This window comes from Trachurus japonicus, chromosome 7, assembly GCF_045865225.1.
Source record: "Trachurus japonicus isolate A0001 chromosome 7, Traja_1.0".
Classification (NCBI taxonomy): Eukaryota; Metazoa; Chordata; class Actinopteri; order Carangiformes; family Carangidae; genus Trachurus; species Trachurus japonicus.
In genome coordinates, this window is record NC_140913.1 from 1,461,220 (window position 1) to 1,479,719 (window position 18,500).

At 44.2% G+C, this 18,500-nt stretch overlaps 1 protein-coding gene across 1 annotated transcript; it reads right to left on the reverse strand.

Moving 5' to 3' along the window:
• Positions 1 to 1,429: 1,429 nt before the first annotated feature.
• LOC146983932 (leucine-rich repeat neuronal protein 1) lies at positions 1,430 to 12,533 on the reverse strand. The gene is made up of 12 exons (XM_085780736.1): positions 12,397 to 12,533; positions 10,759 to 10,904; positions 10,567 to 10,668; positions 10,256 to 10,440; positions 7,963 to 8,205; positions 7,765 to 7,887; positions 7,474 to 7,596; positions 6,808 to 7,231; positions 6,602 to 6,731; positions 4,430 to 4,602; positions 3,335 to 3,493; positions 1,430 to 2,059 (listed from the first exon to the last, which is right to left on the reverse strand). The coding sequence occupies exons 1-12, from the start codon at positions 12,476 to 12,478 to the stop codon at positions 1,493 to 1,495; spliced, it is 2,457 nt and encodes an 818-aa protein (XP_085636862.1). The 5' UTR covers positions 12,479 to 12,533; the 3' UTR covers positions 1,430 to 1,492.
• Between the last annotated feature and the right edge of the window lie 5,967 nt (positions 12,534 to 18,500).

Sequence of the window (18,500 nt, forward strand, 5' to 3'; positions counted from 1 at the left end):
TGCAGGCTGAGGATCTGCAGACTGAGGACCAGCAGGCTGAGGACCTGCAGGCTGAGGATGAAACAGACTGAGAGGACCAGCAGACTTAAGTCATGCAGACTGAGGACCTGCAGACTGAGGACCAACAGACTGAGGACCAGCAGACTGAGGACCAGCAGGCTGAAGACCAGCAGACTGAGGACAAACAGACTTAGGAACAGACTGAGGACCTGCAGAATGAGGACCAGCAGGCTGAGGACCAACAGACCGAGGACCAGCAGAATGAGGACCAGCACACCTGCAGACTGCTGAAGACGTGTTCTGTGTTGAGGAAAGTCTCAGAGGTGTGATGTTTGTTGGATGTTGGGGCAGCAGCGTGATATTCAGGTGAATACGGGACCTTTAAGTGCAACTGTGAGGATGTATAAAGTATATTTTCCTGTGCTCAGTGTCAGTGCTGCATTCAGGTTCATCACATGAACTAAATTACAATAATCAGATTTCTCCAACAGTACAGCTACTGCCCATGTGCTTGACAGGAAGGGAAGAACGGAGAGGAAAGAAGAAAGGCAGGAAGGAAAGGAGGAAGGTAGGAAGGAAAGGAGGAAGGTAAGAAGGATGAAAAGAAGAAGGAGACGAGATCTGAAAGTAGAAAACATCTGGACTAACAGGTCGGCAGTTCAACTGCTCTGAGTCCCACTTGAGAAAGAATTGTCTCGTCGAGACCCACTGACCCTCAGTGTGAGAAACAGAACTGTGGGAAAACAGATCCACCTCAGTCTCTGTCTTAGTCTCTGTCTCTGTCCAGTCTCTCCTCTGGACGTCCTGCTGCTCCCTCAGAGAGCAGTCTCTGAGAAACTGAGTTTGATTGAAACACAGTGAAACAGAAACAAACTGTTTTTTTTAAACATATTTAAGCCCATTAACCACAAAACATTCAAATATCTCTCTCTAATGTGTGATTGATGCTTGGTCTCTGCCTGTCAGTCCTGTGATAGACTGAGAGTGTCCAGATGAACCTCACCTCTGCCCACAGACAGCTGGGAGTGGGACTGGCTCCAGTATGTAGCTAGACGGTAAATGGGCCGCACTATTAAAGCACTTTTCTAGTCTTAATAACCACTCAGAGTGCTTTACAATACCTGCCCCATTCACACATCACAGCCATGGACGCAGACTGGAGGAGGTGGAGATGGAACCATTGACCGTCTGATTAATGGACGACTCACTCTACCACAGAGCTGCAGTGAAACTACCAATCAGCAGCCAGGAAGAAGGTTTGTGATGAATGGGCTAAAACAAGACCAAAACACCAGAATGCTCCTTTAAGTATCTGATGGGTCGGTGATCGGAGCAGTTTTCTCCTCCCTCTCTTCCTTCAGCAGTTTGTTTTTACCCTCCTGTTTGTCTGTCAGGCTCCTCGGTGAGTCACATGACCTCTCTCTTTGATTTCATCCATCGTGCCCCCCCCCCCCCCCACTGTGAATGTCTTTTTCTTCCCCCCATCCACCAGCTACCACATGTACGTCTTTGTTGTGTCAATTTGACTCCCCCCTGCCTCCTCCCCCCTCTGACCTCCCCCCTCCTCCTCCTCCTCCTTCTCGTCTTTGTCCTTCTCTGCCTCGCTCTCCCACAGTGTGATGAGTGGCGGGTACAGCTCGTTCAGGGGGATGGACGTGGCGTGCTGCATGTATTTCTTCAGCGAGTGGCCGCAGGACTTGTGCTGCTGCACGCGGCGGCCCATGTAGACCACCAGCAGAGCCATGATGGACAGAGCGAACATGGAGCCCATGACGGCTGCCAACGCCACGCTGCTGCGACGAGACGCCACCAGCTCCACGGAGAAGCCCGCCTCCTTCGTGGTGATGTTCAGACAAGAGGTGTGGATGGGAGCAGAGAGGGAGGAAGGGGAGGAGGAGGAGGAGGAGGAGGAGGAGGGAGAAACGGGGGTGGGTAAGGAGCTAGGAGAGGAGGATGGGGACGTGGGGGAGGAAGGAGACGAGGAGACGGTGAGGCAGACGTGGTACTCTGTGGCAGGAAGGAGGTGAGTCAGATTATACTCCTGAACATCCACAGGGACCTGGGCAGAGAAACAAGGACAGTCAGTCAGACCTGAGAGAGTTGAGTTATCACAGATACTTGAGTCTCCCACTGTCATTAAAGCAGAAGTAAGCGATCCGGTGGTTTTGGCTAACTTCTTGTCAGCAGATGGAGTTAGCAGTCCCCGCCCTCGTCCCTACGTCACCACGTTCACGCGCATCCCTTGGCTGCACACACAGAGAGGACCGCCCCTTTATGCCGTTCTCTCTCCTCATTGGATAAAGGTTGTAGGATACAAGGAAAGTTTTCTCCTCGGCTTACAGCAGAGCAGAGTGACTGACAGACCCGTGTTTCGGACCAAACACTCTATGGCTGTGTTGTAAATCGCCCCCTATCACGGATGTAGTGCACTATATAGTGTGTTCGCCATTTTGTAGTGTTGTTCGAATTCTCCGCAATTAATTTCATCCACTAGTGGATGACAAAACACCCACAATGCACCACAAAATTGAGTGAACAAGCGATGTACACTACTTTCTACTCCCGTATCCCACAATGCAATGTGGTCGTGTTTTGCCAGAGAAGAAGAGGAAGCTAATTAGCATGTTAGCTACGATTTATTTAGGCCAAAAATACCAAAAAAACTCCTCAGACGTATTTGCCTTCGCTCCGTTTGCCTCGCCCGGGGAGCAGGAGTTGGACAGCAGCATCCGAACATTAACAGGCAGCATTAAATCAATCTAAAAAAGAAACTGTAGTAGAATATGAAGTAAATACGAGCTAACGAGTTAATAGCCAAAGAGCCGTTAACGGCTCACGATCGGGACACACAACAGCAGTTGACCAAACCAAACTTCGGATATTTCAACAGTTCATTGTCTGAGAAACACAACCACACAGAATCACATCCTCAAATGTTCCCGCAAGTGTCCGGTTTTTCTTATTTTATTTTTTATGTGTCCGGTTTGTTTCATACATCCATGGTGATTCTCGGCGCGTCTGCTTCCGTCACAGCAACACCTGGCGCATCAGCTGACGCAACCACGTTCCGAAAATTACCGTCTAGTGTCCGAATTCTCCTTCCGTCGTTCCCTACATCGTGTACATGATGTAGTGCACTAGGCCTATACATGATGTAGTGGATAGGGAGTGAGTGGATGAGTGGATGATTTCGAACACAGCCTAAGTGATTGCCGTCGGAAGATATAACTATTTAAGACTTATATTAACACAAACATTCCACTTACTTCTGCTTTACAGACAGTGAACTCACCACAAACATTCAGAGAGGTAGACAAGTAGTAGATGTGCTCACCTTAGCAGTGTAGCTGATCTGAGGGTTGTCTATGTGCACGGTGGCGCTGGTCCACCGGGGCAGAGGGAGGGGGGCGTCCTGCTGGCTCTGACCCAGAGATGAGGCTCCTCGGCTGGGATACAACTTCCACTCCAATACCACCGACTGGGCGTGAACCACCTGTACAGGAAACACAACAATCCGCAGAGTTTTTTTACAAAGTTTTTTACAGGCAAATGCAGAGACTGCTTGCCGAAAAACTGCCCCTGGCGGGAACGCGCATCAGCGGTTTTGCATGACTTTACCTCTAAAACAACTCTGTCTCATAACGTTGTGTTATTATCTCATAGCGTGGTGAATGTGCAGGTCACAACTTGTCCACCAGAGCGTTTTGGAGTTGTTGGATTGTGTATTTGATGAGTTTGATGAGGCAAACCAAGAAATCCCATGAGCCTCTGTAGCGTAGCTCTGAGCAGCTCGCGGCTCTGCTCCGCCGTTCTAAAAATAGCTTGCACCGACAATTAAAGGTAACGAACCTACTGCTACTATAGGGATTATAGGGACTATAGGGATTATTAACTTTGTGACATGCCAGGCTACAAGATGAGACTGTTGTTCACTCATGACGGACAAATATATGGACACATGTGCAGACACACACGTAATCTGTATGTACTATCTAGAGCTAGACTTCAGCTCTGTATACTACCTACTGCTGTAACATGTTATGTCAAAATGTCATAAGTAAAAGAAAATGTTATGTCAAAATGTAAAAAGCAAAAGAAAAGAAAAGATTATGATGAAGATTTTATTCTGTGGGTAATGGGGGCGGGACTAGATAAGCTTTTGCTTCTCCCGCTTTCCCTTTCGGCCATGTGTATTGTATTATTTGAACTAAGATGAAGTGTGATGATGATGATTTAATTGACATGCCCGAAATAAACAAATAAATGCTAAAAAATGATGGCAATGTGCCAATTTGCCAATATGTTGAACTATCCCTTTAAAGGACTAGAAATGAGTCGGAAGGTTGATGACAGAAGTATTCTAACCTTGCATCAAGAACATATTATATACATAGAGATATTAATATGAGTGTTGAAGCAGCTTCTGTACCTTAGCCAGAACCACCAGAGAAGCTCCAGAGCTGGAGGAGCTCCCCATCCAGGACGGCTCTCTGCTGGACCCTTCTTCTGACCACCAGCTCACAAACCCCTGAGAGTCCACAAACACTGAGACGCTCTTCGTATCTGCTCCCTCCATGTTCCATGCTACGCAGGTGTACACACCTGAGACAAGGCAAGGCAATTTTATTTGTATAGCCCATTTTTACCAACAGTTTGTCTCAAAGGGCTTTACATGACATCATAACAACATCCTCTGTCCTTAGACCCTCACATCCACTGAGGAAAAACTCCATAGAAAACCCTTTTAACAGGGAAAAATCGGAGAAACCTCAGGGTGAGAGACAGAGGAGGGATCCCTCACCCAGGACCAGAGATGGACAGAGTACTCGACCCCAGTACTTGAGTAAGAGTACAAATACTACTGGTCAAAATTTACTCTGTTACAAGTAAAAGTATATGTTACTCAAGTAAGAGTAAAAAAGTACTTGCTTTTAAAGGTACTTAAGTATCCAAAAGTACATGCTTTTAAATTTACTTTAAGTAAAAGTAAGAGTAAGAGTACATTATTTTTCACATCAATGAATTACTATAATTTTTTCTAAATGAATTTAAGGACCTTTTAAAGGACAATTCCAGGCGAATTCAACTCAGGGGTGTATTTTCATATCATTTTAGGTCTAAAAGAATGAATCTGAAGATTTTCAGTTTAATCGCTCCTGTTTTGCGGTAGTTGCGTCTGTCCCCGCATCGCCACGGCAGCAATGAATGGGAGTGGATGTAAGTTCCGCTGTTTAGGCTGTTTCCATCCCTCAAAGCCGCAATTTTTTTCCACAGACAGCGTTAGATGGAGACTCAAACATGCACCGAGAAGTTTATTTACTTCAAGCAAGCCGACATGTTTGTAAAACTAGATCTAATTCAAAGTCTCCCGGAGTCTCGCGCGAGACCCAGTTGCCGTGCTCGGTGTGTTCAGGTGCAGTGGGAAAAGCTACCGTTTGTGTCATAAACACAGGAATATCAACTCTTTACTTGCTTCAAGTAAAAAAAACTTCTCGACGCATCTTTGAGTAGCCATCTGACGCTGTCTGTGGAAAAAAATGTACACTAGAAACAAGTAAAGAGTTGATATTCCTGTGTTTATGACACAAGCGGTAGCTCCTACTGCGCCTGAATACACCAGCACTGCAACTTCGGGCTCGCGCGAGACTCCGGGAGACTTTGAATTAGATCGACTTTTACAAACATGTCGTCTTGCTTGAAGTAAATAAACTTCTCGGTGCATGTTTGAGTAGAAATCTGAGGCTGTCTGTGGAAAAAAATTGCGGATTTGAGGGCTGGAAACAGCCTAAACAGCGGAACTTACATCCACTCCCATTCATTGCTGCCGTGGCGATGCGCGGACAGATGCAACTACCGCAAAACAGGAGCGATTAAACTGAAAATCTTCAGATTCATTCTTTTAGACCTAAAATGATATGAAAATACACCCCTGAGTTGAATTCGCCTGGAATTGTCCTTTAACTCTTGTTTCTCAGAATGAACTCTTTGAAAGCAGCTGCACTGATGTGCTGCTTTTAGGGGTTAGGATTTCCTTCTTTGACAAACACAGCTTGTGTTCAACAGTATTTTAGAAAAAAAAAGAAAGAAAGAGCAGACCTGAAAGTAACGAGTACTTTTCAGCCTTCCTAGAAATTAACTTGAGTAAAAGTAAAAATATTTGTCTTACTTGAAATGTATTCAAGAAAGAGTAATAAGTACCAAAGAAATCTAATACTCAAGTAAAGTACAAATCCTCTGGATATGTACTTAAGTACAGTACTCAAGTAAATTTACTCCGTTACTGTCCACCACTGCCCAGGACGGACAGACGTGACATAGATGTTGTTACAGACAAGAAAACACTTTACAACACAGAATATGGAAAACATAGAAATGTTAACAAGAGTTGATGGAGGCAGCTTCTGGAGGGAGGAAAGGCAGGGAGAGCAGTGGATGGAAGACTGGTTCATGGGCAGGAAGGGCAAGACAGAGGGGTAGTTTCAGTTAAAATGATGCACAGATGTTGTGAAATTCTTTTCTCAGCATCTCAGAGCTCCTGTATAAACTCTGATTTGACTTTGACAGACCTCAGATCTTAGAGCTGGATGTGAACCAGACTTACCTGCATCTGATGGCTCAGCATGTTCGATCACCAACGCTCCAGGGTCTGACATACGGTGTTTCTTCTTCTTCCTGCTTAGGCCACGCCCCTCCTCTGAAATGATTGGTGCAGCCACTGCCTCAGAGCTCACCTGACCAAGAGAGTTGATTATAATATTAATAGACAGCACAGTCACATATTATAGATACGGTTCAGAGCCCACTCACCTTGTCTCCAGTTGGTGTTACCCAGTAGAACTGCGGGGCGGGGTCAGCATCTGCCCAGCACTCCAGCGTGATTGGCTGCCCTGCGCTGACGTTCATGACTGGTGGGAAGGAGTGAGGAGAGATGTGAGGCAGGCAGCTGTTAGCCCCGCCTCCGCCAACAGCGCCCCATCCTACCGCCACCACCTCCTGTAGCTCTCGACCAACCAGGTGAGGCGGGGAGGAGCAGAGCGTGACGGATGGCTCCAGTAGCTTGAGATGTGATTGGTTGCCAAGGTGAGGCCCCCAGGAGGAGAGGCAATCACACCGCAGGGGATTGGAATGAAGGGACACCTCCTCAATAGAAGGGAGGGAGGAGAGGAGGTCTCCAGAGAGGAGGCTAAGCTGGTTACTATGGAGGAGCAGAGTCCTGAGGGAGGACAGGTCACTGAGGGAAGGCAAGGACATCAGAGGAGAGGAGAGGAGAGGAGAGGAGAGGAGAGGAGAGGAGAGGAGAGGAGAGGAGAGGAGAGGAGAGGAAATGAGAGGAAGGGAGAGAGGAGAGGAGAGGAGACAGAAGGAGGTAGAGGAAAAAAAATTAAACAGATTTGTTAATATGTGGAATTTGCACAAAACTTTAAAACAAAGAAGATTGGAAAACAGGAACTTCTATCATGTGACCATGTTCACCTGAAGGCCTGTGGGTCGATGTACGACAGCCAGGGATTGTTGCAGAGGTCAAGTTTGGTGAGTTCTGGAAGGTTCTGGAACGCTGCTCGTTCCACCATCAGCAGCTCCTCCATGTTGTTCAGGCTGATCACAAACACAGGCAACATTATTCTAACACACAAAAGAAGAATCTGCACATAACACTCAAATAACACAACATCACAGAGAGGAGGACACACCAACACAACTCAGGAGGAACGTTTGTCAGTAGCTGGTTCCTCCTTCAGTCCAGTATCAGGTTCTCAGACTGACCTGAGCTCCTCCAGGTGCTGGAGATTCTGAAAGTCTCCCTGCTGGATTCGGCTGATTGGGTTGCGGTTCAGGTCCAGGAACTTCAGGTTAGGGAGGACACTTAGGGCATCCCGAGGAACAGACCTGCGGGAGAATAACAGGAGATCAGCATCACCCAGAACAATGAGTAAACACTGAGGGCAGTGTGTATGTCCCCACCTGAGCCGATTGTCGCAGAACGAGAGGCTCTCCAGGTAGTCCAGACCCAAGAAGGCAGCAGAAGGGATGGAGGCCAGTCCCATTCCAGCCAGCACCAGGCTGTGGAGGCGGGATAGAGGTAGGAAGTTCTTCTCCTCCAGACCCAGGATGGGGTTCTCCCCGATCATCAAGATCTCAAGGGATGGCAGAGACTGAAACCAGCGGCTGTCAATGGCCACCAACCGGTTGGAGTTGAGGTGGAGTCTACAAGATGGAGAAAAGACCGGGTCAGTTATCAGAAAACTCAAAAACCTGCAACCTGAAAAACTGAGAAGAACTCCATTCATGAAAGGCCACCAACCTTTCTAAGCCCAAGATCTACCTACTGAAGCAAGGCTTTTTATCTAGTTTAATTGTAATTGTATTATATCACAACACTTTGGCCCAGCTTTCAAATTGATGTCACCAACAACACACTGTACCTGTAATGCCTTCACTTCTGTAAGAGCCCAATTGTTCATTTTCTGGGTGTTGTGCATGTTTGTGCAGATAGGTGGCAGTATCCGTGTAGTTCAGCTCTATATTCATATATAGTCATGTGGGGCATTAAGGCTGGGGAGTTGTCTCTGACCGTGTCATGGCGTTTAGTGTTACAGGTCAGAGTCTCAAACATAAGTTCTGAATGGAAAAGCTGGATCGCCTAACTCGAACATCAATCAGGAATTATGTGTTTCTGAATTCATTTTTCTGTTAGTTTTCGGGAGCTACAGGGAAAGTCTCCAAGATTGACCATCGATCGCAGTGGACAGGTTGGCGACCACTGCTCTAGAGTTTCTTTTTTTTTTAAAGATTTGTCTTTTATTAACAGAATCTCTTACAGGATGTTTATAGCAAGCATCTACAGTTTGTTACAATTAGATATTTTACAGAGAGAACATACTGTACATAATCTTACAAATACACCACAAGGATGATTTCTAAACATCAGAAGATATAATAAGAAAATAAAAAATAAATAAATAAAATATATAAAATCTAAACAAAATAAAAATATCACATGAACCTTTAACCAGCCCACCCCCCACCCTCTTTGCTCTAGAGTTTCTTGAGATGATTCTTGTGGTAATCAAGGAGGTTCTAAAAGTCCTGTAGGTGGTTTTAGTCACCATTTGACCTTCTTCTCTGGAGGAGGGTCTGGCGAGCGAGACTACCATTTGAGTGGCTCATGTGTGTTCCAGAGAGACTGCTCAGTGATTGTGAAGTTCTTTTGCGAGGTTCTAATTGTCCCGTAGACTGAGGGTCCTAGTGCTACAGGTCTGATTGATCATTCAAGAGTCATTACATCTGAAGGTAATCATTTTAGTCTAGAGGGCTTGGAAGTCCATTCTGAAGCTCCTATTCTGGTTCTTGACCTGGTTCTACTGGTCACAATAAGCTTCTGCAGAGGAGGTTTTTAAAGGGATAGTTCACTCAAAATTGAAATTTCACTCATTATCTACTCACCCTCATGTGGACTAAGGGCTGGGAGAAGTTTCAGAGTCCTCCGTGCCTTCTCTGATTTACAGGGGGTCTCGGCGTAGCAGTGCATGTCCATATAATGGTTGCAAATGGATACCAACTGTCTTCGTGACAAAAAGACACACCAAAAAACATCCAAATACCTCCATGCTGCTTGTATGTAATGTCCCTCTTGTATTGAAGCCCCAAAATGCAAAATTGTCCCCAAAAAAATTAAATAAGTCTATATTTCAAGCTTGTTTGTAGCGGAGGCTCCTCTTCCCGGTTCGTCAAATTTGGACGAACCAGGGTCTATCCTCTTCCCAGTTCGTCCAAATTGGACGAACCGGGAAGAGGAGCTTCGAGAAGCTTCCGTTACAAACAAGCTTGAAATATAGACCTATTAAATTTTTTTTGCTTCAATACAAGACGGACATTACATACGAGCAGCATGGAGGTATTTGGATGTTTTTTGGTGTGTCTTTTTGTTACGAAGACAGTTGGTATCCATCTGCAACCGTTATATGGACATGCACTGCTACGCCGAGACCCCCTGTAACTCAGAGAAGCCACGGAGGACTCTGAAACTTCTCCCAGACCTTAGTCCACATGAGGGGGAGTAGATAATGAGTGAAATTTCAATCAACTATCCCTTTAAGAACAAAAGTATTCTAAGTGTGATTTAGGTGATTCTCCTGGTCCTTAAGAGATGTCAGCAAGACGAAGAAGAAGAAGACGAAGAAGAAGAAGAAGAAGAAGAAGAAGAAGAAGAAGAAGAAGAAGAAGAAGAAGAAGAAGAAGAAGAAGAAGAAGTTACCGTATCAGATTGGTGAGGCCAGCAAAGGCTTGGGGTCCAATGGAAGAGATGCGGTTGTGGTTGATGTAAAGCTCCTCTAGACTGGACAGGTTCCTCAGACTGAAGTCCTCCAGCTCCTCTATGTGGTTCTCCTCCACGTACAGAGTGACCAGCCGGCCCAGAGAGGAGAGGCCCATGGAGCTCACCTGGACAGAGAGAAACCACCTGAAGCTGCTTTGGTGCTCAGGGGGTTGTTATGGTGATACGGACAAGAAACAAAGACCTCCGTGTCTGTGTGTGTGTGTGTGTGTGTGTGTGTGTGTGTGTGTTACCTGGGTGAAGTGGTTCTGTGACAGGTCGAGCTCTGTCAGGTTGGTCAGACTCTGTAGTTCAGTAGTGATGGATGAGATGTTGTTACTCTGCAGCAGCAGCACCTGCAACACAACAACAGCACATGTTCACAGTCCGTTCACATTCACAACATGGCCTTACCTACACCATGTCACCTGTGATGTCACTGTTACCTGTGTGTCCCATGAAATGTTGGCTGGAACTCGCTGCAGATGGAGTTCATTACAATCGACCGTCTTGGCCTGGTGATACATAGACTGAGATGTGTACCACGGCCGTGTCTCACACACACACTGCAGAGGACACAGCACAGGGCCACCTACAGGACACAACACACACCAAACCTCAGTTCAAAAATATGATTTAAATCCATCTACATGTGCAGATCACCACATCCCTCTATTAGTCCAGTAATTTTAGGCCAAAAAAGGGGTCAACGTTGAACAAATTGCAACAGAAGCAAACTCAACTGATTTTGTATCCTCAACATGTCCTGAGTGAGGGAAAAAAAGCCCCGAAGAATCCCATTAGGGGAAAGTTTCGAAAAAGACCCAAATATATCCCATTTATACGCCTATTAATTATTTTTCTCACGTGAAGAGGGTAAAGCTTTTAACCTTTAGATATCTCCATGAAAATTACTGAGTTGATTACTTACATTAAGACAAACAAAAAATGTATTACAAGTTTTTTGAAATTCTTTGTTAACATGAGCAAATTTGCAAAAAATTGCATAAATTCCACCATTTTGACGGCACATGTATAAAGGTGCTGTGGTGGTACTAGCTTGAAAATTGGAATGAGTTGACTCCATCGGTCACTCAACAAGAAATCACTTTAAATTTCAAGATGACTGCAATTTTTCAAGATAGCCACATCCTTAGTAGAGCAGGTATAAGCAAACAGTGCATAATCCAATTACGTATGGCCAATTTGCATACATACAACACCTGATGGCCTAAATGGGTTCCATTCAGACCTTAATATTAAGTTTTTTAACTGTAATATGTTAACAAGACTGAACAAGACATTTTCACCTCCTATACCAATGTTTAGATCAGGTGTTGGTATGTATGCAAATTAGCCATACGTAATGTCATACCTGCTCTACTAAGGATGTGGCTATCTTGAAAAATTGCAGTCATCTTGAAATTTAAAGTGATTTCTTGTCGGCTGACCGATGGAGTCAACTCATTCCAATTTTCAAGCTGGTACCACCACAGCACCTTTATAGCCGATGTCATGTCTGGCCCTCTGCGTTGTGTTTCTCACGGCCTGCCCTAGGTGGGGTTCAATCCCACGACCTCCCGCACCGGAGGCGACGATGCTAACCTCTTCGCCAAGAGGTTGACAACCACTTGGCAGGTTGGTTAGCACGTCTTTTATGGGTGGAGTGAGTGCACATCCGTTACATATACATGTGCCGTCAAAACGGTGTCATTTTTGCAAATGTATGCAAATTTGTTCATGTTAACAAAGAATTTCAAAAAACTTGTAATACATTTTTTGTTCGTCTTAATGTAAGTAATCAACTCAGTAATTTTCATGGAGATATCTAAAGGTTAAAATTTTTACCCTATTTATGTGAAAAAAATGTTTTATATGCGTATAAATGGGATATGTTTGGGTGTTTTTCAAAACCTTCCCCTAATGGGATTTTTTGGGGCTTTTTTTTCCTCACTCAGGACATGTTGAGGATACAAAATCAGTTGAGTTTGCTTCTGTTGCAATTTGTTCAACCTTTTTTCATAAAATGGCTGGACTATATATCAGGAGTTGTTGTTGTTGTTGTTGTTGTTGTTGTTGTTTACCTTGGCTGGTCATGCCCAGCCCAGCACACACTGATGATGTCATGAGGCAGAGGAGGAGTACGGAAAGAACTGCACATCCCATGGTGCACTGGGCTGGGGGAAGTGCTGGTTGAATGAAGACACTTGCCTCCAGATGGTCAGAGGGAGGCGTCCACATCCACAGCTGGATGGAAACACAGAGGTGGGCCGAGTTAAAGTCAGCTGTTTATTCATTCCTTTATTTGTTCAGGGAAGATGACAGCTGAAAGTGAAGTGAAAATACAAAACTAAAATTATAGCTGCTGCGCAGCGATGGGTCGGGTCCGGGCAACTTTTGGGCAAATTTAGGCAATTCTGAGCAACAAACAGGAGAATAGGAAGACAAGACAGTTGTCCTTATAATGTCCAATTTGCATCAGTTGAGGATTGAACCTACAACCTCGGGAACCAAAGACCAGTGTCTATCGCACTAATCGCAGCTAATTGACAAGTGGCAGTTCAACAGTGGCTTCACAAATTGAGTAAGCCATTCAGTGTCATGTAGGCAGAAAAAGAAAAATCAGTTTTTGAGGTAAAATAATGATATGTATTTGTCAAACATCTACTATGAGTCTAAGATGTTAGGAGCCTTCGCACATGGTCCAGTCCAAGCTATTTGGATTTTTAAATTTAGAGGCTTGCTGTGATGCCACCATTAGGACAATTGTCTTGTGTTTTGTGTTGAGGACATTTGACATTTTGATCTGTCATCATCATCACCCTGGCTGGGTCTCGAACTCACAACCTCTGACACCAAGAACCAGCGCTTAACTCAGTGAGCTAATTATCTGGAAGTGAAACATGGTGTGTGTCTTCTCAAATAGACTCAGGGAGTCAGTGTCCGGGCAGCAGTTGTGAACGCAGATTTCTGTTATCTAAACAAAAATCTGTTAATACATAAATTGCATTTAGACAGCAAAATAGCTTGAGGACATTTGACATTTTGATCATCATCACCCGCGCTGGGTCTCGAACTCACAATCTCTGACACCAAGAACCAGCTCCTAACTCGCTGAGCTAATTAGCTGGTAGTGAAACCTGCTGTGTAGCCTCATTTATCCACTCAGGTGAGCCAGTGCCCGGGCAGCTGTTGTGATGAAATGGTCAAAATGTCAATAATTCAGTCATCTAAACAAAAATCTGATAATACATAAATTGCATCTTGACAGCATGGAAATGTTGGTGATTTGTTTTTAATGATAAGTGTTTTGCTTCATAAGAGAAAATATGATGTTTAAAAATTCCACACTCACATTGGCTGCAGTTGTTCCCATGAGAGCAGAATTCAAAATGTTCTAGAAAATTCAGTTTTTGAATTAAAATTCAGATATTTGCCAAACTTCATCAACCATGACTCCAGAATATTGTCATTTTTTTTCAGGAAGTTTGAAAATGTATTTAGCAAGAATTTGATGGTATATGTTTACAGTACTGTTTACAGTCAAACGTTTTCATGCACTGTAGGCTCAATTTTTGCTTAATCAAAAATCCGAGAAACAAGTTTTGTGGAGGACAGTCTGGAGATGCTCTGTAGCAAGTTTGGTGTCAATTGAGCAAAAATTGTGGGAGGAGATACATTTTAAAAGTTTTACAGTTATTGAAAAAAACAGAGTGATGGACTTCATAATTTGTAATAAGTTTAAGTGGACAAAAGTTTCAGCAGTATTGAGGCTACATTGTGGTGAAGTTTCAACACTGTAGCATCTACCGTTGGTTTGGTAGGAATTTTTAAAGTTTTTAAATTTAAACGCTTATTGTGCCCCCCCTAGGAGGGGGGGGCACATGTCCTTGGAGTTGAGTGAATCTGGCATGGGACTGAACCTTTGTGCAAAGTTTGGTGAGTTTTCGCCCATGGGAAGTATGACTTCCTTGGAAGAAGAAAGAAAGAAAGAAGAAGAAGAAGAATTCCTAGGAATACAATAGTGTCCTGGCAGCTGCGCTGCCCGGACCCTAACTAGCACTGTACTGACACTTACTGTTACAGCTGCTGACTGGATCAGCACAACAGATGTTTCATAGTAAAAGTCTCAGATCTGGGTTCCGGGTAATGGCGGCTTGCTGAGAGGACGTGCTCGCTTCGGCTCCGCTATCTTTCTGTAAATCTCTGGACAATACTCGGTATATGAGACACTGAACGAAGTCTAAGGAAAGCCGTGATGCCTCACACTAAAAGAAACTCAAAAACCGCCAGCAAGACACCGGTTCAGTCGAAGTTATCCAACTTCACGTCTAAGCTGATGCTGCGTTCGATTGCACTCGGAACTCGGAAAGATCCGACCTCCAACTCGGAAAAATGCAATAGAACGGCCCTTGAAGTCGGAACTCCGACTCGGGAACTCGGGTTGGATCCAAGCAGCCCGAGTCGGTCGGGCCAGTGCCCGGGCAGCTGTTGTGATGAAATGGTCAAAATGTCAATAATTCAGTCATCTAAACAAAAATCTGATAATACATAAATTGCATCTTGACAGCATGGAAATGTTGGTGATTTGTTTTTAATGATAAGTGTTTTGCTTCATAAGAGAAAATATGATGTTTAAAAATTCCACACTCACATTGGCTGCAGTTGTTCCCATGAGAGCAGAATTCAAAATGTTCTAGAAAATTCAGTTTTTGAATTAAAATTCAGATATTTGCCAAACTTCATCAACCATGACTCCAGAATATTGTCATTTTTTTTCAGGAAGTTTGAAAATGTATTTAGCAAGAATTTGATGGTATATGTTTACAGTACTGTTTACAGTCAAACGTTTTCATGCACTGTAGGCTCAATTTTTGCTTAATCAAAAATCCGAGAAACAAGTTTTGTGGAGGACAGTCTGGAGATGCTCTGTAGCAAGTTTGGTGTCAATTGAGCAAAAATTGTGGGAGGAGATACATTTTAAAAGTTTTACAGTTATTGAAAAAAACAGAGTGATGGACTTCATAATTTGTAATAAGTTTAAGTGGACAAAAGTTTCAGCAGTATTGAGGCTACATTGTGGTGAAGTTTCAACACTGTAGCATCTACCGTTGGTTTGGTAGGAATTTTTAAAGTTTTTAAATTTAAACGCTTATTGTGCCCCCCCTAGGAGGGGGGGGCACATGTCCTTGGAGTTGAGTGAATCTGGCATGGGACTGAACCTTTGTGCAAAGTTTGGTGAGTTTTCGCCCATGGGAAGTATGACTTCCTTGGAAGAAGAAAGAAAGAAAGAAGAAGAAGAAGAATTCCTAGGAATACAATAGTGTCCTGGCAGCTGCGCTGCCCGGACCCTAACTAGCACTGTACTGACACTTACTGTTACAGCTGCTGACTGGATCAGCACAACAGATGTTTCATAGTAAAAGTCTCAGATCTGGGTTCCGGGTAATGGCGGCTTGCTGAGAGGACGTGCTCGCTTCGGCTCCGCTATCTTTCTGTAAATCTCTGGACAATACTCGGTATATGAGACACTGAACGAAGTCTAAGGAAAGCCGTGATGCCTCACACTAAAAGAAACTCAAAAACCGCCAGCAAGACACCGGTTCAGTCGAAGTTATCCAACTTCACGTCTAAGCTGATGCTGCGTTCGATTGCACTCGGAACTCGGAAAGATCCGACCTCCAACTCGGAAAAATGCAATAGAACGGCCCTTGAAGTCGGAACTCCGACTCGGGAACTCGGGTTGGATCCAAGCAGCCCGAGTCGGTCGGAATTACGTCACAGCAATATGGCGTCGCACACCGCGAGAGGTATTTATTTATTTAGGCTATTTATTTTCCAACCTAGAAGGGAGAAGTTGTGGAAAAGGGAATATAGCCTAGTTCCATGCGTACTGCAGCAAGAGTTGAATCTGCACAGCTCGCTGTGACACATGCAGGATTCCCCTCTCTGGTGCGTTCAAGACTGTGTGTTGCAGAAGTGGCGTTTCTATTTCTCTCTCTCCCCCAAGCAGCTAATGTTCTTCCCCAGCAGTACTTTTTGATGCTCGAAAGATATGAGCTTACTGTGGCCGGCCATGTTTTCCGAGGTTGCGCAATGAAACGCATTTACCTCGGAAGTCGGACTTTCCGACCGGGATCTTTCCGAGTTCCGAGTGCAATCGAACGCAGCATGAGCCTTGAAGCTAGCCAAGAAGCTAATGAGGCTAATACTAGCACATGCGAGGCAATGGAGGAGGAAAACAACGAGCCGACTGAGAAGAGAATGACGGCCGAAGTAGGCTCAGACGCAATACTCGCTGCAATTGCAAACTTGAAATCTGATTTTTCCTCCAAACTAGATGGCATTTTGTCAGCAATGGAGAATGTGAAGAAAGATGTTAATGAGTGTGCTGAACGGGTCGGTGAGGCGGAAATCCGGATATCCACAGCAGAAGACAGCATCACCAGTCTGCAAGCCAGCGTTCAAGCTCTTGAAAAAAAAAAATAAGGGTCTTGAGGAAAAAGTGCTGGATCTGGAGGCCAGATCGCGACGATCTAACTTGAGACTGGTTAATCTACCCGAAGGCGCGGAGGGAGAGGACGCGTGCGCCTTCTTGGAAAACTGGCTGCCCGAGGCTCTGAATTTGGCACCGTTACGCACCGCTCTGATAGTGGAGAGAGCGCATCGGGTCGGCCTGAAGAGTACATCAAATACTGCTGCACCAAGGACTCTTATCATGAAGTTCTTAAATTACAAGGATAAAACAACCGTGATAAAAGCCGCCAGGGCAAAGAGACCGATACTATTCAAGAACCACCAGGTGAGACTGTACGAAGATCTCGCAACCGGCGTACACAAAAAACAGAAAGAGTTTGACGCTGTGAGACAGCAGCTCCGAGACATGGGGATCCGATACGGCATGACTCCTCCCGCACGGCTGTTGGTGACACACAACGGACAGTCTCGCATCTTTAACCAGCCAGCTGAAGCAGAGAACTTTGTTGGGAATCTGAGAGCAGAAAGTAGACCTGGGTAAGATAATGTAGTCACCATCACATTACAGTGTAGGCCTATGGATATGGGTGGACAAACACTGAGCCTTAAGTTAACTAATAATAAAAAAATAAAAAAAAAGAAGAAGAAGAAAAAGGAGGAGATAAATAATTTGCTTACTATGTCTGACATATGCTGGCCCAGAGGCTCACGGCTAATATTAATACTGTAGCCTAATTTTCTGAAAGTAGCCTATATAATAACGAGTTTCCTGTGTAAATAACGGGGTGGGGTAAGAGGAACCGTGTTCAGGCACAGTCGGTTGATCCTCACTTTTGTGTGGAACAGCCTTTAGCTGTTAGATAGGTACCAATATATATAGGGGGGAGGGAAGTGGGTAACAAAGTTCAAAGTTTTAAATTAAAGGGGGTATATTGTTCAGTGTTTATTATTATGGATGAGGTTTTTAACATCCAGGTGTTTTTTGTTTCTCTGTCTTTAAATTATCAGAATGTACTGAGAAGACAATGCAATGTTATACGTTATGTCTGGTGGATTAAGAATTAAAATATCTTCTTGGAACTGCAGGGGGCTACAAAAACTGAAAAAGGTAAAACAGGTAATGACTAGGGTAAAATCTATACATTCTGATATTATGCTACTTCAGGAAACCCACCTGTTATCTAGCCAAGAGGCGAAGATTAGGAGGAGGTGGCAGGGCAATATATATTCAGCACCCTTTACTTCCCAGGCAAGAGGGGTTATGATTTTGATTGATAAATCCATACCATTTCATGTGACAAGGGTTATTAAGGACAAGAATGGGAGATACATTATTCTACAGGGCACACTTATTACGGAAAAAATAAACCTGATTAATATATACGCTCCTAACATTGATGACCCAAAGTTTTTTCATAATCTCTTTCTTACAATTTCATCTCTGGCTGGTAGCTGTATTATAGCAGGGGATTTTAATTGCACATTGAACCCAGAATTGGATAGAAGCTCAGGTATTGATAACTCTCATAACAAAAGTAGACAAACTATTCAACACTTTTTGGAGGAACTTAATTTGACAGACATTTGGAGGGATATGAATCCCAAGGGTTTAAAATACTCCTGTTACTCAAATACACATAAATCATACTCGCGTATCGATTAGGCTACTTTTTAGTTTCTGCTGATTTAAAACATAAAATAAAGGACTGTC

Coding starts and splice junctions, on each gene's coding strand:
- LOC146983932 (XM_085780736.1), bottom strand. CDS start 12,478: ATGGGATGTGCAGTTCTTTCCGTACTCCTCCTCTGCCTCATGACATCA. Junction 8,206..10,255: donor GGCCTCACCAATCTGATACG/GTAACTTCTTCT, acceptor TCCATCTTGTAG/ACTCCACCTCAACTCCAACC. Junction 3,494..4,429: donor CTCTGGTGGTTCTGGCTAAG/GTACAGAAGCTG, acceptor TTTCCTGTACAG/GTGGTTCACGCCCAGTCGGT.